Raw genomic sequence first — 23,439 nt, 5'->3', positions numbered from 1 at the left:
ATGCCTACTTCCTAGTTCATCATATAAAAAACACAATAGAAGTTACAAAATAATGAAATACTCAATGAAGATTCATCTCCATGATAAAAAGTCAATGACGATTCAGATGCATGTTGCTTTCTTGTTTTTTATCATCCAATTCAAAATAAATCCAATGAAACAATATCACATTTTCTAGTTCAAACCCCAATCCACTCTCACTCGCCTCTACTAAAGGGGAAGTTGATTTTACTAACCCAACCTGGTCTCGGCTTATATTTCGACTATCATGGTTTGTTTAGATTTCAATTTATATATATTTTTATCTTTTTGAGTAATTGAGAATTTGTGGGTAGTAACAAATTCCAATTGGCTCCCATATCAATTCATGGTAGAGATACCTATGCTACTTACATATTAGTGTCGTCTATCAGTCAGAACAGTCTGAAGTTGTAATGTTTAAATAAGTGATGTAATGTTTTTTTGCAGAAAACCTTGGGCATTGACAAAACTTCTTCAAATTTTGGATGGTACACTAGAAAACACATCAGACAGAAGAAGCAGTAAAACATATAAATAACCTCTCAGTACACCCTCATGCAGATGGTTCACGTAGCATGATCTGCGCGACGCGGCAGAGACCGAAGCTCATCGTCCTCCTCCGCAAGCGACCACTCTCCAGCGACAGATCTCCTCCGAGCGAGACCCACAATCTCCTTCGGCAGCTCGACCAGTGCCCGCCGAACCAGACCAGCTTCCGCCAAATCCACGCCCAATTCATCGTCTCCGGCGCGCTCCTCGACGCCTTCGCCGCTAGCCGCCTCCTCAAATTCCTCCTGCACCGGCTCCACCCACCAGATCTCCCCCTCGCCGGGCTCCTCCTCCCCCAAATCCCCCGCCCAGACATCGTCTCCTTCAACCTCCTCCTCGAGGCCCAGGCCCAAGCCTCCCCCCCTCTCCATTCCTTCCTCCTCTTCCGTCAACTTCTCCACCGCGGCCTTCGCCCCAACGGCTACACCTTCTGCTTCCTCCTCCGCGCCTGCCCCGCCTCCCCCTTCGCCCTTCAACTCCATGCCCAGCTCTCCAAGAACGGCCTCGCTATCTGCCCCTTCGCCGCCACTGCCTTGCTCCAGAGCTACGCCGCCGACCCGGTCCAAGCTCGCAAACTGTTCAATGAAATGCTCCAGAAGACCCAAGTCTCTTGGGCAGTCATGGCGGGTGTGTACGCCGCCCATGGGCGCCTTCGCCTTGCTCTGGGCCTCCTCCTCTCCTCTAGAAAAGCTCATGACATGGAGCTCTGCAACTCGGCTCTGGTCTCGGTTCTCTCCATCTGCGCCAAGCTTGGGGAGGTCTTCCTGGGGAAGATGGTCCATGGCTTGATCACGGTGATGGGTCTGGAGCTGAACGTCACACTGGGGACGAGCTTAATGGAGCTTTACGCGAGGAGCGGCGGCTTAGCGGCGGCGGCTGCCGTCTTCACCGCCATGCCCAGAAGGAGCGTCGGGTCTTGGAACTGCTTGATCCATGGGTTGGCGATTAATGGCGGGGCAGCGGGATCCATGGCTGCCTTCGAGGAGATGAAGAAGATGAGAGTGAAGGCAGACGAGGGGACCTTCGTGGGTCTGCTGACCGCTTGCCGGCACGCCGGTTCGGTGGTGCGAGGCGCTGCGCTGTTCGCGGAGATGGTCAGGTTGCACCAGATGGCGCCGAATTTGAAGCATTTTGGGTGCTTGGTGGACCTCTATGCGCGCGCTGGCCATGTCCCGGAAGCTCTGGAGCTTGCCGGGTCGATGCCCATGGCGCCGGACGCGGCCATCTGGGGCGCAATTCTCGGTGCCTGCCGCGCCTCCGGAGATGGAGTTGTCGCTGACATGGTGGCTGCGAGGATGGCGAAGATGGGTGCCTTGAAGCGATCTCCGGCTCTCAGCTCTCTGGCATTCTAAGATCCCATGATTGGGGTGTTTTCTCATGTTCTTATATGAAATAAGGATAATATCATAGTCTTTGCTTCGGTTTCTCCATGGAGATGAGAAATAAGTCCTAGAAGGGTCGTGCGAAGGTTAGAGAGTAGAGGGGGGGAAAAGATATAGTCTCTGAAAGAAAATTAACTAACCTGATCTAGATTGCTTGGAATAACTTTCCAGAAGCATCTTTAGACGTAAATGAATTCAGAATACAATGAGAATACCTGAGACATTTTCAAGAGAACACTGTCAAGAGCTGATTTCGCAGTTTAGCAATGCGTCAGCCTTGATCTTGATCACCAAGTCAAGCAGCCTTCACCAGCACCGCAGAAGTCTATGAATAAATTAGGATTAGAAGTAGTGGGTTCGGCTTATGAGTGGAGGCAAAGGGTATTTAGCAACGGGTGCCCTCCAATGCCTCCTCTAGAACCGACACCCTAGGTGCAACATCCAGAGACTATGGTAACAAGCATGAGGTAATGCATACATACCCCTTGTTAGGACCAACCCTGGTCAGTCAATGCTTTGTGCAAAGCTCGACATCAAGTCTGCATAAGTAGTCGCCTAGGACCATGATGGGCATCACTACCCCAATGTTGCACGCTGGGTGCGTGAAGTCCCTGTGCATGCCAGTTGAGAGTTCTAATGCATTCGCCACTAGAGGCGTGAACGTGGGCATGTCCACAAACCCACAGAGCATGCAGCGCAATGTTGGTTGCCACCACCGCTGAGAGCATGCGTAGCATTGCTGCTCTTGTGATGTGCGAACATCTCCCTAGCCGGGTCAGGGGTCACCAACAACCTCGCGAGGAACCTCAAGCCGACACCCCCTACCCAGACTTCAAGTACAAGGCCTAGAGACTGGTTGTGATCATTGTTTTCATTTTTCATGTATCTTGATTTCTGAAAGATAGGATAGGCCATTGTGTTGTGGGCTTCATCCGTCATTTCATTTTTTATGCTTTGCTGTACATTTAAGGGTAAATATTTTGTCATGAGGCAATTTCCCCTATTTCGGCCGACTTGGGCATCCTTCCTACTCTATACAGAGGGAGGCATGCCCAAAGAGGCCCTAGGAGTTCATTTGGAATTTGAAATAAGTTTATTCGTCTGGTATCCCCCCCCTTCACCTTTGGGAGTTATATTTTACAGTTTTCCAAGAGTAGGTCATGGGAGACACACGTTGCCAAGCCATCATCGCCGTTGCATCCTTTCTTGATCGCCATAGTAGCCGCTTCTTGGATTTTCTTGGGACCATTCTCCAAGAACATCTCTGTTATTGGTCGTCTGCAGCTGCTTTCCACTTTACATCGCCATCCTTCGAGTCACCTCACTTGGTTAGCGCCTCTGCTCTGCGAAGAACCGGGTTCTTGAATTTGTCTTCCACCTGGCCCCGCTAGGAGCCACGCGCCCGAGACACCAGCCCTTCAGCACCCGCGTGCTCGGCCTCTTTTGCCCCAGCGTTCCCAGCATCGCACACGTCCCAGCGCCTGCACGGTCTTGACCTAGCAGAGGGCCTAGTGCCGCTCACCTGCGCCCAGTGTTAAGGAAGATGACACACTCACCAGACAACTGGAGCAGACGACGTCAGAGGAAGCTTCTAGAAAGACTCGGCTGAAGTCACCACAGTCTACCACCGCCACCTCGAGCCATGCAAACCACCAGAAGATCTCGCCAGACCACGGCGACACGTCGTGGACGCCGCCAATGAGTTAAATGTCATTAATAAGGAAGACACCAAACGTTCATCTGGATAGTTTATTAAGGACTCCCGCCATATCATGAACCACACGGCCGATTGGCTCATTCTCTTCTATTCCATTCTGTTCTTGTTCTTCATCTATCTTTGTCTACATCCCTCTTCCTCATTCGGTTAGAGTCACCGAATTCTATCACTCAGCACGCACGCACACCGATCTCTAACCACGGCCGTAGCCACCCATCCATCAGGGCTGCAGACGCACCCGGCTGTCAACCGTCTAGTTCTCGTGCGCCACTCGGCTCTCTGAGTGCCCAGTGGGCTACTCCGTGCACTCCATGCGCCCTCCGCATGCTCCTCGCACGCCAGAACCAAACGGTGTGCTACGAGCGCCTCGTGCATCTGCCTACAGTGCTGCCTACGCAGCGGACTTCACAGGTTTTGACCCTTCCAGGTTACTTTGTTCCCCCTTCTTTTGCAATATCATTATTTTCTACAGTGCCGTCTTGAATTGCTCCTCTGCCTGAGAAACATATGAAAATAGGACTAGTCCACATGTTCTCGAGTGGTAGAACTCTTCTTGTGATAAAAACTAGGTTCCTAGAAGCGAAGGTTGTGGACGCCTCTAGACATACCGTGTCCCTTGCTACACAGAAATCTAGTTGATCCGTTTGCCATTGGGAGTCTGAAAATGGACTAGTCCATTTCTGATCCTTTAATTGGTCGTCATCTTAGTCAGAAGTTATGACGTATTTCTCATTAATTTTCATCATACTCTGCATTCATAGTCTTGATTACATATTATCTCGCCAACTCCCTGTGTTGTAACACGAGCCGACCGATACCAGCGCTCTTTGTGTTACATCATTTTACAAATCAGAACCGAGATGCCTGTTCATGGGACAAGACACAGGGATAAAACCTAGATGGTGCCTCAGCACCGTACGCAATGTTGACAAGGCACATGCCAGCAAGTACCTGGGTCTCCTCACACTAGCTGCACTACTGGTGTAGATGCTGGGATCATGTCTGCCACTTAGTAAACCTAAACAGATTGACAAACCTTACAAACATCCTTAGTATTAATGAAGAGTGAGAGAAAGAGAGAGTAGAGTGTGAGAGAGATATAATAGGGAGAGAGTGGGGGACTCTTTATTTAAATAGTTGTCAATGGAAACTCCAATGGGATAAAAAATAAGAGGAGACAGTCTTTGAGTAGGCACAAAGCATGGAATTAGTGGCCCCCAAAAAAATAGCTATGATCCTAAAAAATAGGTACAATTATATTTTCTAGGTTCTACAAGATAGGTGTTGAAAGGTCTGGGTGAAAAACTCTATCCCAAATGAGAGGCCAGAGGGTTTGATATTTCAATCACAGATGGAGTGATTGAATTCGGAGGAAGTATATAGGGTTTTTCCATTCCTTATATGATAAAGAGAGAGAGAGCTGAAAGAAATGAGCAAGGAGAGAGAAGGAAGACACGGACACTAAAAGTGTGTGAGAGAAAGAGAAATAAGAGGGAGATGATTAAAAAGAGAGATACAGAACAAAATGAGAGAGACGACCAGCAAGGGAGGGAGATAAGGCAGCTAAAAGTGCAACAGAAAGAGAGATAAGCGGGAGATGATTGAAAGCAGAGAGATAGAGAGAGAAAGATATAAAGAAAAAATATATGATAAACTAGAGTGAGAAGTGAGAAGAGAGAAAAAAGGAGAGAGACACGTATAGATGAGAGATGTGAGAAAGTGATGAGATAGGACAAAGAAAGATATAGAGATAAAAATGAGAAAGAGAGAAAAAATGAAAGAGACAATGGAGAGATAAAAGAGAAATAAATAGGAGAGTGATGATAAAGATAAATGAGAGGATGGAACGGCAGAACTGCAAGAAAATCCTCGACATTTTGTGAAAGTACAGTTTTGAAAATTCAAACCATCCAAGACAACTACACGACTGACTACTACGCAAAAATACCATGCTTACCTATTGGTCTTGACCCCTCGTCATCAGTCTCATCACGTCCTCCATGCTGACCATAAATGTGATTTTGAGGGTCTGACTTATAAAAAAACTATAAAGACTTATTTCCCAGCACAAAGTAAATACTGAAAAAATAATTATTTAGTTAAAAATATTTTCATTGTTAGAAATATTTTATATTCTTTTGGATTTTTATGATCTAATAAGAATTTATTAGATCATAAAAATGGGTCAAATATAAAATTATTATGAATGATAAAAACATTTTATTCTATTTAAAAAATACTTTATTATATTTATTGGGAATTTTTCAAGAGTGCACAAATAAGAAAAAAGAAATATAAAAACCACGTGTTTGATGCAGGTTGTTTGATTCAACCCATCACCTGTGTCCAGCAGTAGTTGGCACCCATGCAAAACACAACCATAAGTTAGAGGTTATGGCATGTGACAAGCAATGGTTATCAGCATTAGAAATTTGTGTATTTAGGGCTATCTTCCCTAGATGATTACCAGCAGTAAATATGAGACTAAAATTTTAGAAATATAAAATGATGTATGGAGCTGTTTGTCATACCCGTTATGATGTTTGGATCAAAGGATTTGGATTTCTGCTCTCTCAATCTGGAAACCTTAAGATAGAGTGTGGCAAGAAACATTGATGCACTAAGGTCAAGAACATTGAGCTGGGTTCGGGTGCCTTGGTTCAATGGTAGACAAAACACAATTTTTCTATAGAATGGAAGCTGTAATTGATTAAGAGTTTATCTTAAAAATGAATACATCATATGTACCTTCTGGGAAACTTATTCCACCCGTGACTTTCTCACTTTGAGATTGTACTGATGTCGTTCATGTGCCTGACCTCTAGAAATATCCACGCGGTCATGTTGCTCTTTGATGTCCACTTTTTCTCCAACTCTTCTTGAAAGTCTTGAAGATCTTGACACCATGAACACAATCTCTTTGGATGAGTGGAGAAGTGCTTGGAATGGAGAAAGAAGGTGTTGGTTGGTTTTGGCACGCCTATATCTGGTTGGCTTGGGTACCTAAAATGGGTGCTCCTTCCCCTATTTATATTTTAGTTATGATTTTCCTCCAAAAAACCCATCAAGTAAAAAATATATTTTACAATGCCCCTATGATTTTAAACTTGTGACCGTCTAGGTCTATGCATCATTCTAGGTAATAACTTGAGTGGAGTGATAACAAGTATTATCTAACCTTATTAACTGACTATAATAACATATGGATTAATTAAAGATCAATTCAACCCAATGAATAGGTGAAATTTCCAATTCGTGAAGTGCCAACCTATCCCTCGTAGTTTAGATGATACCACGTATCTTTTCAACTCTCATAGAACCTTTACCATCATCAGTTTCCATATAAGTCTAATCCTTCTTCCTCATGAGACTCCCAAATGACTTAGGTTATGGTTGACCGTCAAAGCCTAATCCATCATTCGATTAGTACTGATGTGTAATGGGGATCATTGGAGAACACGTACTTCACTACCATGGCCAAGTATTTAGATGCATCATCTTCCGTGAGTCAGTCTTCTCGTATACCAAAGGTGGATGATCACATCTTGACCCCTCAAGCAACTCCATGGGCTTCTTCCTACATCCGAGTTATGACTTATATACAGCAGTTAGAGACTCATAAGTCGTAGTAAAAAATATAATAGTCCATTCACAAGATGTCATTGGTGTCTCAGGTCAATGGATCATTTATAAAACTATGGCATGAATCAACCAAACTGACGTTTAGGTCTCATACCATTTTAAAATTCTTAGGATCAATTTAGCAAATTCTTTCTCCAAAGAGCACCCACTACCTGTCCTTACTATTGCCACACTAATAGCCAGAAGATCAACCATATTTACCGTATAAATAGGATCAAATAGTGCTATTATATCCAGATGATTCGATGTCCATCTCAACTATCAATCAAAAAGGAATATTTAGAATACATGTTTAAATACTAGCGATCATTGTATTATAATCTCATCATAATTCACTAGGCCTGTGTAAATATTCATGGACTTCATTATAAATGTCACACTATAATAATATTTAATACAATATTTAATTCAATGAACATAAGTAAAACATGGTGGTATGATTTGTCTTGATAGTCACATCTTATCCATCACATTACATTGGGACAAAATCATGAATGGGATTCCAAGAGGGAGAAGAGAAGTTAAAAATAGTGGAGGCCTAGTCTTTCCAGCATGGGACCTATTTCTGGGCAATTAATGGGATTTTATATTTTAAAATAAATCAATGATCTAGGCTTTCATATATCTTCCAATATGAAAGTCTATATTTGAATTATGGATTTAGTTTCACAAATCATGTCTCCTTTTCACATGGTATCGAAATCAGGTCAAGTTTGGCCTTTCCTCCTTTTCGAATATTGGGTCTCCTATGTTGATACGATTCATATTTTTGTCTTCTGCTTATCTCTCAATTGCATCCATAATTTCATATTTTTATTTACCTCAATTATGCATTTAAAACTCTAAGAAAATAATAAGTATAATAACCAAGGTTCAACAGAACCAAGTGGGTTTAGTTGCATGAACAAAAAGATTGAATAGATTAAAATATCAATTTTTAATGGGAAATTTTTATTTTTCCTTGTTAATCCAAAATGATGTATAAAATATATGTTTATTATCACCTCCTGCATAATCATCACTGTTACAGGCCACACCATCTTTGAAACCCAGACCGCTCGACATTTATTCATTAACCTATTGGTAATCATCAATGCTCCCACCCCGTTACCCACCCTCCTTCCCATCGCTTACCACCCTACACAACTGATCGAGACATAAAATCAGATATCAATGCATCATATGTCGAACATGCTTGGATGGATCTGCCAGACATTCAATGAAACTTTGATGCAGCAAGATTAGGGGTATTAATTTCTTATTTTAATTTAAAATTTTCAATCTTTTTCACTTTATTTTCTCAAAGATTGGAATTTATTAATATAATTAAGTAAAAAGTTAGACAACGAGATTCAGAGATATTAAGAGAATAATATTATTAAGGGATTGTAATAATAATTTTTTCTTTAAGTGGATAAGAAATAGCCTAATAGGGGTCCTGAATTAGGTTCTCTAGTTTTCTTTTAATTACCATATGATTTTTCTACCTATGACATGAGTTAGAGGAAATGGGAGATACAATTAGTTTTGGCTAATCCTTAATGATGCTTAATGGGTATCTGTCCCCAGGTGATTATGTTTCCTAAATGTATTTGTGCGAATGCTCCCCAAGAAAATCACTTAAAAATAGGGCTAATTAAGGCTACCAAAAAATGAAAAAGTCGATGAAGCTCTATCGTCCAAGACCCTCAAAATTTTCTATGAAACAACATTGTTTTACCTACTTCAACTTGGCACCCAATTCCTTCTTCTTATGGCCCCCAAAACCCTTAACCACACTGGCCACAAAGATCTAGCAAGAATAATATATTATGGAACAATAGCTTATCCTCAAATACACTTGGTATGACAACTCCTTAAAGAGTATTCAAGACAAGGCCTAATTTCATGTATTTAAATAAGAATATTTTTAGAACAGAAATTTACTTTTTGAGAAATAAAAATTTATAGATGTAATTATGACTTCCCTGCTGCAATACCTCCCTATTCTTACCTCAAGTCCTTTTCTCCTCCACATTTCTATTTGGATGAAATTCCTTGATTCATGTTTAACTTCGGGTGTTTAAAACTAAACTATTTTATTCATCCACCAAATGAGATAATTTTACCTTTTATGTTTTGTAACACAAATATGAACAACTGTTATTTCACAAAAAATGTTCAAAATAGAAAATAGATAAATCTCTAGGAATCAATCTTTCCATGCTCTTAGTCGACCATCCAATTCCTCCATGTCCAAGTTAAAACCCCTGTATATCTTTCAAAACTCAACCAAAAGATATGATTCCTAGTTCCAAGTATTTGTATGTATGTTAGAAGCTATTCATAAGTTGAACAAAATCTCTAAATCGATGTAAACATTATGTTAAAAATATCAAACTTATCACTAGGTCAATGACGTGCGAATTTCACAAGGCCAGCCTTCTTTCATTTGAATCTTGAGTCACCCGACACCAAAAACCATGATTTCAAGTTATATGAACTGGTTTGATGTTAATAAAGAATATCCTCTTGAAGGAATGCCAAAAAACTTCTTGAAAATTCTTCAAGGATTGAAAGATCTCGCTAGCGTTTGAACTGCAACTTTCAAAGGGCAAGGAGAAAGGAAGTTTGAAATTGGGGATCAAAACTGTATATACAGACATAGAAATATGAAGGGGAATAATGGTAATTTTTTAAAATTCTAGCAGTGATATGTATTCATTATGATTAGACAATGTGAAATAGTAATCCTTTAAATTTTAAATTTTTATATTCACTATTTTGACATAAGTTCAAAATTTTGATATTTATTATTTTTCCAGTTCAAAAAACCTCTCATGTGTTCAGAGAAAAATATGGTTGTTATGCCAAGGATTTCAGTTTAAAACTAATCTAAAACTTTTAGGTATGTTTACCACATCATTTTAATAAAGATATCTCCGTTGATGGTAATATCTCCAATGGAATTAATTTTCATTAAATCATCAGAAAATTAAGATTTAAATAATCAAAGCTAGTAATTAGGAACTTGAACACGTTATTAAACCAATAAAATGAAGTAAAATTCATGAAAATATTTGAACAATGTCATAAATATATTTATCTTCATGTCATAGAAAATACAAGTGCTAATTCATGATTTGACGATTTAGCCATAATCAAACTAAGTAGCCTTTTATTATAACTAGGCTGCTACTTTATCTTCATGTACAATCAGTCAGATTGTTTAGCAAGCACCTATTGTGATTTGATCTCAACCCTTACTGAGGTATGAATTACTTCTAACATTCATCAAAATACACATTAACACACTTTACTAAAATACCTTTAAAGGTTTATCTTCATTAAAAACCCAAGAACTTCTTTATTTTACCTTTTTATGAAATTAATGAAGGATCAATTGGTATTTACAAATCATGGACCTGTTTAATTTAATGAGTTTCTTCATTTTTTTGGGAAAAAAAATGAAACAACAAAAAATTATTCGAGGTAGGATAGATCAAAACTTCTATTAGGGAAATTCAACAAAGAACTATCACCTAAATAAATAAATAAAACTTAAAACTATTGAAATTAAGTACATTACATGAACATGATTTTATTAGGTATTCAATTCCTTTGTGGGCATATATGTAACTCATGTTTTTTTACCTACCTCTCTTGGTCCATAAAAATTTGAAATTGAGACTAAAATGTATTTGAAGATTAACGAACATTAAATCATTCTAAAAATTTGAGATTTAGTACCCATAAGATGATCGCTCCAATATAAAAAGTATCTTTCTTTGTGTCCATTTTTTTTCATGTTTCTGATGAGAATAAATCTGGTTCTTCCCTTGTAAATATGATCAATTTGCTATCAATAAAATGATCAGTGCAGTTTGTAAAAAGGACTTTGTATAAAACTTGTTCTGGCCTTGATCCATTATTGACATATAAAGAAGTGCTGAAAATGAACATCCTTCATGTTCACATTTTATCTACGAACCTCAAAGGAATATCATGAACAAAAATTACATTGGATACATTAACATCATGAATGAAATCATCGTATGCCGTGATATTTATGTGACCATCAAAATTTTAATTAATTCTTGTTCTCATGGTCAATCATTACACATTACTTTACCTCCTTTATTATTTGAGGTCCTTAAAAGGTAGCATCAAAATAAAAGAACCAAAATCCTTGACCCATTCTATGGGCTGATCATGATAAAAGACATTTCTAGTGCGTTATATTATTATATTTACATGTCTTATGCATTAAATTACTCATATTTGCATGTTATCAAGCTTAAAATAACTAAATCTATTTTTACAATGAATTTATGAATTATCAGAATTTTTTGATTTTTCTAACAATATATTCTGAAATAATGTAATTTTTTGAGACAGAATATAATTTTTTGGGAATTTTTTGACATTACATTTGGAAAGATATGATTTCGCTGAGTCTAAATATATATTTATATGTATTTTTGGGATTTTATTTTAATTACTATGAATTTTAAAAAAAATTGTAAGCCTTTTTATTCACGTCACCACATGTCACCGTTTGATTTGTCGAACTGCGACGAATCAATGCGCTCACTGATGATTGGGGCCAGCCAATCTTTAGCTACATTAATGATTGGCATCAGCCAATCATTAGCCGAGCAATCATCGCTTAGTTATTTGCAAATAGATGATTGCATTTATGACTGACGCAAATTTTCTTGGCGCAGGATGACATGGCCCAATCAGAATGTGCGCGTGGGCTGAGGGAGAAGAAGACAAAAATACACTTTTTCTGTAGCTTTTTCTTTTTTTTTTTTTAAGCGACGAGCGACATGCTCGCGCCACGTGCGACCACGTGTACATGTGGCCCGGGAACCGCGACGTGGCGCGCACATGGCTTCTGCAGAGAGAAGGAAAAAGGGCCACGCTGAGGTCACACATGCTGACATGGTGTGCTCTGACGCGCTGCCACATCAGCTGCGAGGATATTCTTTTATAGTCCTTTTTTCTCTTTCTTCTTTTGTCTTTTTCTTCTTTTCAAGTACACGTGGCGCGACATACGAAGGGTGCCACTCGGCATATGAAAAGCACGCACGGAAGACCAAGCGGTGCAGAATATGAGGCGCTTTGACTTTTAGTGGACACGGAAAACAAGGATGCTGATGAGGAGAGAGAAAAATCAAGGGCTAGGATTGCTCCAACTTCAAACGGCCATAACTTTTGATCTACAACTCCAATTGAGCTGAACCTTTCAGCATTGCTTCATCTTGCCCTCCTCTTTCTATCCATACTCTCCGATCTATAAATAGAGGCCTAGATCATTGGAAGATTTATCTTGAATTTACTTCCTACTTTTGTGCGCTGATTGAAAGATAGTGAGTTTTGAGATCCATCAAGAGTTTTATTGGTGTCCTAGGTGTGTGGGGAGAAGCATTGGAGAAGAGGGGGAGCTTACTGGCACTCATAAATTGCCATGATCCTGGTGGAACGTAAGGATGTAAGGTAAGTATCTTCGCCTTACGTTGTCTCTTTCCAGAAGCTATAGTTAATATAATTAGTGTTTATCATCGTTCTTGCACTCTTATTTTACTATCTTCTCTCATCTATCCATCCTCCCCACCACACCACTTCACATCCAATCACTATCTTCGTTCATACCGTCGTTCATCGTCATATCCATCACAATCACTTACTCTTTTCTTTAAGTTAACTTAGCTTATAATTACATATGTTTTATCAATTTCACTAGCTCATTTCCTTGAATCGTGTTTTCGTCGATCCTCTCATCAATCATCACTAGTATAATAAAGTAATTCCTTAATCATCGTTCCCTATGGAGATGATCCTTACTCACCATTAACTACGTAATTTTAAGTACGGTTAAATAAATTTTTATCGAATAATCTCAATCACTAACGACAAATTTTAACCCTAAAATTGAGATTATCAATTTACTAATGACAAATTTTACTCAATTAATCAAGATTTCATTCATACATTCCATATAAAAGTTTTATCCTCCAAAACTTTTGTTCCACACTTCCATATTAAAATCATTTTCATAATATCTATTCATTTTACACAAAGACATATCATCTTTGCCCATATCATCCAAATGATCGATCATGATTCATCCTTGGAGAGTTTTTGTGAAGGGAATAGAAGCTTGTCGAGCTTTTGCTTTGTGAGATGTACTAATAAAATTGAGTTTCTCAACTTTAATTAATGTGATATTCATAAAATATTTATAAATAAATAAATAGACACAAGTGATAGTAGAGAGTTAATCGTTGAATCCGTGTCTCACCCTATCAAAGCACACATCATCCGCTCCCACCATCCAACACCTCCACCGCTTCCCTCATCACTATACGCCTACGCTAAAGGTCCACTCTTCCCTCTTTGGCGATCCACATTATTTTATTGTTTCTCGTGTGTTTTTTCACTGCCGTCAGACTTAGTAGAATAGGTTAGCGTAATATTTTTGCGCCTTCTCATAGTCAATCATTCGAGATTTTGGATTGGGAGCTTTGTTTTCACCGTGGTGGTTGTAAGACAGTCCTCCCACCCTTGATCAAGGAATTGGGCTCCACCAGCATCATTTTCTTGAAATTTAAATGTTCAAAATCAAGTTTTTTTGATTTGAGGTCTGTCTTATCCTTCCTTATTTGACCTTTAGTCTTCCCTACCCGTGTCAGTCCAATCCATCATGCGTCAAATCAAGATCAGATCTAGCATGTGTCTACCTACCTTCCCTGCATTTTAGACATCATCTTTCATCATTTAATCTTGCATGCATCTACGTTCAAGCAAACACATTGTCAACATGACTGATCAGTCCATAGATAACCATGAGGATTATGTTCCTATCCAAGATCGTCACCACCTTCGCCACCATCTTCATCACGTGGTGATGCAGGTCATGTGTTAGAGATTGTCCCGAATGGTTTTCGTGACGTGAGTACACGTATAACCGACATGGACAACCACCGAATCAGATCATGACAAGCTAGAAACTCGTCGGCTCGAAACTCGAGATCGTGATAGGGCTCATCATGATCATGACAAGCTATATCCACTCAAGGATCAGATTCAAGGTCATAATAGGAATCATCGTGATCGTGACAATCCTTATTTATAGCATGAAAATAAGAGCTAAAAATGCTAAAATTATCATATTTGTGGGATTTTAATGTTTAAAAACATCAAATTCTAGAGCATGTTATCACGATTTTATGTTAAAAAAAGACTTTATTAATTTGTAAGAAAAACAGTACTTTTGACAAATAATGAGGTTAACTAATACATTTTAAACGTCTTAAAATTGAATTTTATAAAAGATTAAATGCTTTTAATTGACCTAGTTCTATAAATAAAAATAAATTAACAATAAAAATTATTTTAGAAATTAATAAAACATTATTTACGTATTCATAAATATTTTTTCTCTTTTTTACAATTTATTTCAGTTGATTTTAAAGAGAAATCATTTTTTATTGAAAATGGCCCTTATTGGCCCAGTTTAAGCGCTAACAGCATTGGTGAGTGGCACAGAGCACAAGTGAATGGCGCAAGCCAATCAGAAGGTGTGATTGCGCCTTCGATGCGCGACATGCACGTACATAGCCTTGTGCATGTCATGCACCATACAAAGCCAGACATGGACCAATCCTGGGAGACTTTACTCGTGTGCGACGCAGCGAGTTAAGCTCGTGCAAAACCAGACATGGCCCAATCAGCAGCGCAGATCGCATGCTGACCAAGATATGTTGTCTGTGCAAAGAATACATATGCGGTGTGGTGCGGTGTGGTGCGGTGCGTATGAGGAATGAAGCACACACGGCACTAAATGGACCATCCGTAGTGCTCCGTGCAACCTGTGTATAAAAGGGAAAAAGTCAAAATTGATCTCTTGATTTGAAGCTCAAGGAAAGAAGGCCTAGCTTCCTTGAAGACTCAAGAATCAACTCGGAGTGATTAGGAGCTCAATTTGGGCTGTAATTTTGCAGATCCATCGTCGCATTCTTCCCCGAATTCTAGCCAAAATTTTTGGGAAATTTGAGTGTTCATTGCGCGGAATCAGCCCTGATCGATTCACTGATCATCCCTAATACTCCTAGGTTTGTTTTGAATGAATTTTTTGTTTTATGTGGCATTCAATTTTTGCAATTTCATACTTTGTTTCTGTATAAAGTCTCACCTTAAATTCTGATTTTACTTATTTTAATTCTCAAATTGCCTTATTTGTTTGAATCTATTAATTATCATGATATTAGGTTAACCCATTTTGAGTCAAATTATAACCTTTAATCACTCACATTAGTTCCCAATATCCTTCAATTAGCAAATCGTGATCACGATTTGCTAATTTAAGGTATTCTCCCAATTTCACGGTAAATTTGGATAAAAATGCAAAAATAATGTAAAATTTTCTTATGGCTTCTAATATGTGAGAAACAGTGAGCATGTGTCGTCAAAATTTTTTTTAATAATCAATTAGAATTTATTAAAATTTCTAAATACGTTTCGAAAATCAGTTTGGCACATGATTGATCCAAATTAGGGGACTATTTAGCAAATCTTATCAAGAATGGCCAAGTAAACATAAATTTAATTCTCATTGATTGCCAAGAATACAGAAATTAAGATCTGTTGACTAGGATGAACTGAATTTGGAATATAACTTATAGACATTATTTTCATTTGAGTAAAAGGACATCATCAGTCCAAGTGACAGTTCTAAACCCAAATTCAATAAAAATTGAACTGCACCATCGCCTCCCTAGAGTTTGACCCCTTACTTAACCATTAAGGAATAAATATATTTTATTGAATAAGTTCGAAGAAGCCCTAATAATGACAAATATAAACACACACATTTTGAACTTATCACTAACCAACTCAAAAATAGATCCCGAGGACACGATAGGAATCATCTTGATAATGATGATCCTTAACCACCTGAGGATAGACCCAAAGATCATGATAGGAGTCATCTACAATGTGACGATCTGCATCTACCCAAGGATAGACCCCCAATTCGTGATATGAATCGTCGTCTTAGTGACAATCCCTATTTGCCTGAGGATAGTCTCCCAGGTCTTGATAGTAATCATCCTCTTTTTGATGACCTTTATCCGCTTGAGGATGGACCTCAAGGTTATGATAGGAATTACCCTGACCGTGACAATCCATGTCCTCCAGAAAATAGAATGCATCTTCGTGATCGTCATCATCCAGATCATGACAACCAATGACGGCAGACCAAAAAGGGTGTCAAAGTAGATGTTCTATACTATGAGCAATCTAGAGATCCCAAGGACTATCTTGACTAGGAATATAAACTAAACAGCTACTTAAAGTGGTATGATATGCTTGAGTGGCAAAAGTTCCAATATGCAGAGATGAGGTTGGGTGGTCAAGTAAAAAAATTGTGGGAGAACCTTGAGTCTTCAATCTATAACCGACAAGATGGTCCTATAGAAACATATCCACAAATGAAGGACAAACTTTGTGAGAAGTATGTTCTCATCTCATATTTGGATAATCTTTTAAACCAAAGGCACAGATTATAACAAGGTAAATGCCCAATGACCGAGTACATTACACAAGTTGAAAATTTTTACATGACATGCAAGGTAGAAGGGAACCTTCTCATTGTTATTTCTTTTTTCGAACTAGCCTTAACCCTTACCTTGAGACTGAATTGCTTGTCTAAAAGGCTATTATACTTGAACATGCCTACGAGATTGTAGAAGATCTAGAACTTTGCCAGACTCTTCATAGCACATGTGCAATTAATGGCCATTGATCTCGTAGTGAACACATAAATCCATCCTATCCTACCCCGTCTTCTCCTTGCACTTTACCTCTCTCTCTTCCCTAGCCTGCACTTACACCTACTCGCTCCTCTATTAATTAGTCCGTTTTTTCTCCTTCACCCCCATTTTCCACCCCACTACCAACCACCACTATACCTCTTCATCTCTGGATTCTACTGCTTGAGAACCTACTCATCCATCTCCATCTCAGCTTGGCCAGTCTAGAATGACATGTGTCAAATGCCAAGGATGCGGCCATTGAGCCTCCAAGTGCCCGTACAAAGCATTGCACATTGGGAATGAATATTACAAACTTGAGCATACCCTTGATGATAAGCCTATCGATGTGGAAGAATACAGGGTTGAAATTTATGTTGTCGATGAATGTGTCAATGAGGATGGTTTTAATGAGCTTTATCAGTATCATCGATTGCCATTGTCACTTCATCGACATGATCCATCTACTTCTACTAGGGGTATCATTCGCTGCACCCTTACCAGCCTTCTACAAATGATTCTGCTTTGAGGGCATCCATATTTATATTTACGTTAAGATCGGTGATAAGATTTGCAAGATGATTATTGATAGTGGTAATTGTATCAATGTCATTTCAGATGTGATGATTTTACATTTGGGTGTATCTTTGATTGATCATCCTCACCCATTTTATGCTTCATAGATCGATGCTAACACTATTCATGTGAAGAACCAATGTCTCATTCCACTCAAAGTACAGTCATATGAGGAAAAGGTTTTGTGTGACGTGTTGCCTACGAAGGTTGGAAGCATATATTGGGCCGCCATTGGCTTTATGATAATGATGTATACATTTATGGTAGGAGTAACAAATGTTCCTTCATTTATAAGGGGAAGAAGCTAACTTGGCATCCTTACACCCTGACCCGTAAGACACCTACACCAAAATCCATTTGTCTATTTGTATCATCTTGATGGGCGTCAATTCTGAAGGGAGTTAGATAGTGAGTTGTCTATTTGTCTTTCCATGATTCCTGGTCATTCTATAGACATTTCTTATACAACACCATCAGAGCTTTCTGATTTGTTGACAAAAGTTGAGAGTGTTTTTCTTGAGGAGTTACCCGATACTCTCCCGCCTATGCTAGATATTCAGCATACCATTGATTTGTTTCTTGGCTCATCCTTTTCGAATCTCCCTCATCATTGTATGTATCCCACCCAATACAAGGAGCTTTTATGACAGGTTCAGGAATTGTTGGACAACGGTTTCATTTATGAAAGTCTTAGTCTGTGTGCAGTTCTGGCTCCCAAAAAGGATGGGAGTTGGCGCATGTGTATTGATAGTAGAGCTATCAATAAGATCAAAGTTAAGTACATAGTTCCAATTCCTCGCATTGATGAGATGTCTGATATGATGGCTGGTTCAATGATTTTCTCTAAGATTGATCTAAATATTGGTTATCATCAAGTCAGAATCCGTCTTGGAGATGAATAGAAAACTGCTTTTAAAATTTAGGATGGCTTATATAAGTGGAAGGTAATGCCTTTTGGATTATCCAATGGTCCCAACACTTTTCAATGGCTGACAAACCATGTCTTTAGACCTTTCACTTGAGATCTTGTTGTGGTTTAATTTGATGATATTCTCATTTATAGTAAATCAAGGAATGATCATATTCAAAGTTTTAAAAGCCGAAAAAGTTATATGCTCATCCTAGGAAATAATTATTCCTAGTTGATCATATTTCATTCCTGGGATTTATCTTATCAGCACAATGCGTTTTGATAGATCCTGCTAAAATAAACGCCATAACCAAATGGCCTACTCCTAAAAGTGTCTATGATATTTTTAGTTTTCATAGTTTAGCTACCTTCTTTCACCGCTTCATTCCAAATTTCAGTACTATATGGCACTTATGATCGAATGCTTAAAGTATAACAATTTTGAGTGGACTACATTTTCAGAAAAGTCATTCAAAGAAATCAAGGTTAAAATGACTCAAGCACTTGTCCTTCCCTTACTAGACTATGGTTGTCTTTGAGGTCGCAAGTGATGCATCCAGATCGGGTATTGGTGGTGTTTTGAGTCAAGAAAACCATCCCATCGCATTTTTTAGCGAGAAGTTGAATGATGCCAGGCTCAAATATTCTATGTATGCAATTTCCCTATGTCACTGGAATCAATATTTTCTTTCTAAGGAATTTCTTCTTCATTCTGATAATGAGGTGTCGAAGTATCATTATTCCTATAAAGTGCATTGGCCAAGCAGGTGAAGTACAATGCCTTACTCAATACTCCTCTCCTTGTCCCTCATAAACTGTGGGATGACGTGACCATCGAGTTTGTTTTGGGGCTTCCTTGCACTCTTAGGCATCATGATTCCATCATGGTTGTTGTAGATCATTTTTTTCTAAAATGTCCAATTTCATTCCATGCTCCAAAACCACTAATGTCTCTTGTGTTTCCCAACTCTATTTAATGAAGTCATTTGTATCCATGGTCTTCCAAAGATTATAGTGTTTGCTAGAGATTAGTGTTCGCCCGTCCCGATACCGGTACCGGATGCTGGTATCGGGACGGATGCTGTACCGGATACTGGAAAGGCAATTTCCGGTATCCGGTTTTTTTGATATCCGATACCGATATCCGTCCCGATGTCCGCATCCGTCTCCGTCTCAAGGGGATATATGTCGGTATCGGATATCAGATGTGGATATCGAAAACCGATATCCACATCGGATCTAACCTATTTCGTAATTTTTGTTAGGTTGACCGTGTATTTTCGATTCAAAATTTTTGAATCGAAAATACACGGTCATTCGGTCAAAGGCTCAGAGCTTAGACGAAGGTGGACGGCGGAGGCGGACGGTGGCGACTGACGGCGGCGGCAACAGAGGTATGTCTTCTTATCTCTCTGATTTTTAATTCTATCTTTTGATTTTCTTGCTTTTCTTGTCTCTCGAATGTCTCTTTTATTGCTTTTGATTTTTCTGTCTCCGCTCTTGCTATTGAATGTATACCATGGAAAATGCATACTAATCTCTCTGATTCTTCTTCACTGTTGAGTGTTGAGTGTTGATCTTCTAAGTCTCTCTCTCTCTTCTCATTCTCTCGTACTCTCCACTCTCCAGTCTTCACTCTCCAGTTTCCAATTCTCCCTCGCCGCTCTCTTCTCTCTTGATCATTCTCACTTACCGGATAATTCTCCCTTTCCTTCCCCCAGTCGATGTTACAATCTAATTCTCCCTCTATCCCTCATTCTTTATTTTTTTCAGTGTTATCTCGTTCACCTTCTCTCTCACTCTGTCACTCTCTGTTTCTCTCATTCCATTCTAATGGAATTCTTTCTCTAATTCTTCGTCTCTCCAGCAATTATCTCACTCTCCGGTTCCTTTTATCTTTTTATCTCTAATTCTGAGTCTCTCTCAGTCTCTCTTACTCTCTGATTGTTTCTCTAATTCCTTCTCTCATTTTTATCTCGTTCACCCTCTCTCTCACTTTGTCACTCTCCCAGTCTCCCTTTCTCTCATTCCATTTCAGTGGAATTCTTTTTTTAGTTCTCCCTTTTTCCTTTAATTCTAACTCACTCTCTGATTCTTTTCATATTTTTATTTCAAACTCTTCCTTTTCTTTCCTTATTCTCTCTTACTCTCTCATTCTTTCTCTCATTTTTTCTCTCGTTCACCCTTTCACTCACTCTGTCACCCTCCCTTCTCATATTCCATTTCACTGGAATTCTTTCTCTAACTCTCCTTCTCTTCTCTCATTCTATCTCACTCTCTGTTTCCTTTTATCTTCTAATCTCTAACTCCTTTCTTCTCTCATTCTCTCCTACTCTCTGATTAATTCTTTAATTCTTTCTCCCAATTTTCTTTCTTTCGCCCTTTCTCTCACTCTGTCACTCTCCCTTTCTCTCATCCCATTACAGTGTAATTATTTCTCTAATTCTCCCTTTCTTCTCTCATTCTATCTCATTCTCTGTTCCTCTTTATATTTCTATCTCTATAAGTCTCCCTCCCTTCTCTCATTCTCTCTTACTCCCTAATTATTTCTCTTAATTTTCTCTCTTCCACCCTCTCTCTCACTCTGTCACTCACCTTTTCTCTCATTCTATTCAAGTGGAATTCTTTCTCTATTTCTCCCTCTCTCCCCTGATTCTATCTCACTCTCTGATTCTTTCCATGTTTTTATCTCTAACTGTCCCTCTCTTCTCTCATTCTCTCTTACTCCCTAATTCTGTCTCTCATTTTTTACTCATTCACCCTCTCTCTCACTCTGTCACTCTCCCTTTATCTCATTCCATTCCAGTGGAATGCTTTCTCTAATTCTCAGTCTCTACCACATTCGATCTCACTCTCCGGTTCTTATCTTTTTTCTCTGACTCTCACTTTCTTCTCTCATTCTCTCTTATTCTCTGATTGTTTCCTTAATTCTCTCTCATTTTTCTCTGGTTCACCCTCTCGCTCCAACTCTCTCACTCACCCTTTCTCTCATTCCACTTCAATTGAACTCTTTCTTTTATTCACCCTTTCCTCTCTCATTCTATCTCACACTCTTATGCTTCTATATGTTTATCTCTTACTCTCCCTATCTTCTCTCATTCTCTCTTACTCATGCATTCCTTCTCTCATTTTTATCTCGTTCACCCTCTCTCTCACTTTGTCCCTCATCCTTTCTCTTATTCCATTTCAATGGAATTCTTTCTCTAAATCTCTCTTTCTTTCCTCTCATTCTCTCTCATTCTTCGATTCTTTTTATTTTTTGTATCTCTAACTCTCCCTTTCTTCTCTCATTCTATCTTACTCTCTCATTGTTTCACCTATTCTTTCTCTCATATATCTCTCATTCACCCTTTCAGTCATTTTGTCACTCTACCTTTCTCTCATTCCATTAATGTGGAATTCTTCCTCTAATTCTTCCTTCTTCCTCTCATTCTATCTCACTCTCTGTTTCTCTTTATCTTTTTGTCTCTAAGTCTCCCTCCCTTGCTCTCATTCCCTCTTGCTCCCTAATTATTTCTCTCGGTTTGCTGTCAATTTTCACCCTACATCTATCTCACTCTCTAATTAGTGGTTCTAACTTCTAACTCTCCCTCTCTCTTTTCTCACCCTCTATAACTCTCTACCTCTCCATATCCCCTCTCTTCTCTCCCTCTCATTCTAACGTACAGTATGATTCTCACCCTCCCTCTCTCAGCACCTCTTACATTCTGAATTTCTGATTTTATCCCTCTCTCTGATTCGCTTTCACGCTCTGCCATTTTTTAACTTACACCTCTATCCATCACCCTCGTTCTCTCCCACCCTCTTTAATTCTCTAATTCTTCATTCTTCCTCTCACCTCTCTCTCATTCTCCCTGACTCAATAATTCTCGCTTGTATATCTATCATTCTTCCTTTATCTATATATTCCATTCTCCTTTGATTCACTATTTATTTAATTGTCTTATTCATTGCATCTGTTACTTAATTTAGAGTTTAAAACACAGTTTGGCATCGTGTGATGCCGTTGTATTGAATTTTAGCTTACCAAATTATGACTTCAGAAACATGAACCCACCCGGAGGCAATGACCCAACCCAAAAAACATCTGGGTCAGGAGCTGTAGGCCCTCAACATACGGACTTGGGAACTTCTCGCGCCGTACAGAGTCAGCCTCGTTCGAATCGTTCAGTCATCATTGACTACTTTGAACAGATGGAAGATGGATACTATACATGCTTACTGTGCGGGGAGTTGAACACGCACAGTAAGAGGAAACCAATAAAGAGGCAAGCCGACAAAAGCACCAACGTATTTTGGCGACATTTCAAATCCTGCCATCCAACTCGTCACACAGAACTGAAGGGCGAAGCCCCGAAAGACCCTGATCAGCCACGCATCACCGACAGAATGCAGAGCAAACAACAGGGAGAGCCTAGCCGACGAGGGCCGATTAGAGGGCACACTCCAGATGAGATGAAGAATTTCATTACACAATTCATATGCCTGACTGATTCACCCTGGAGCATTGTTGACAATGTTGCCTTCAAGGATATGTGGCGTTACGCGACGCTTATCAACTTGGATCCTCCAAGTGCGAAGGTCATAAAGAAGTGGTCCATCCAAATGCACGGCCAAATGAAACATGATGTGAGGAAGCTCTGGGAGAATGTGACCCAAGTGTCACTCACCGTAGATGCATGGACTACGGAGAATGGAACTAGATTGCTAGGCACCACCATCCACTGGGTGGACGACACATGGGCGTACAGAGAGCGGGTACTTGCCATCCGAAAAATCATCGGCAAGCACGATGGGGAGAACATGGCGTCCATTGTTCTCCAAGCACTAGATGAATTCTGTTTG

The 23,439-nt window shown here is 39.3% G+C and overlaps 1 protein-coding gene across 1 annotated transcript; it reads left to right on the top strand.

Annotated features, from left to right (window-relative positions):
- Positions 1 to 596: 596 nt before the first annotated feature.
- LOC144699993 (pentatricopeptide repeat-containing protein At5g66520-like) lies at positions 597 to 1,922 on the top strand. Its single transcript, XM_078571391.1, has one exon. The coding sequence runs from the start codon at positions 597 to 599 to the stop codon at positions 1,920 to 1,922; it is 1,326 nt and encodes a 441-aa protein (XP_078427517.1).
- The last annotated feature ends 21,517 nt before the right edge of the window (positions 1,923 to 23,439 follow it).

This window comes from Wolffia australiana, chromosome 1 (assembly GCF_029677425.1).
Source record: "Wolffia australiana isolate 7733 chromosome 1, ASM2967742v1".
NCBI classification, from domain to species: domain Eukaryota; kingdom Viridiplantae; phylum Streptophyta; class Magnoliopsida; order Alismatales; family Araceae; genus Wolffia; species Wolffia australiana.
Note: the sequence above shows the minus strand (reverse complement) of the source record. Positions and strands in the feature narration are given on the sequence as shown.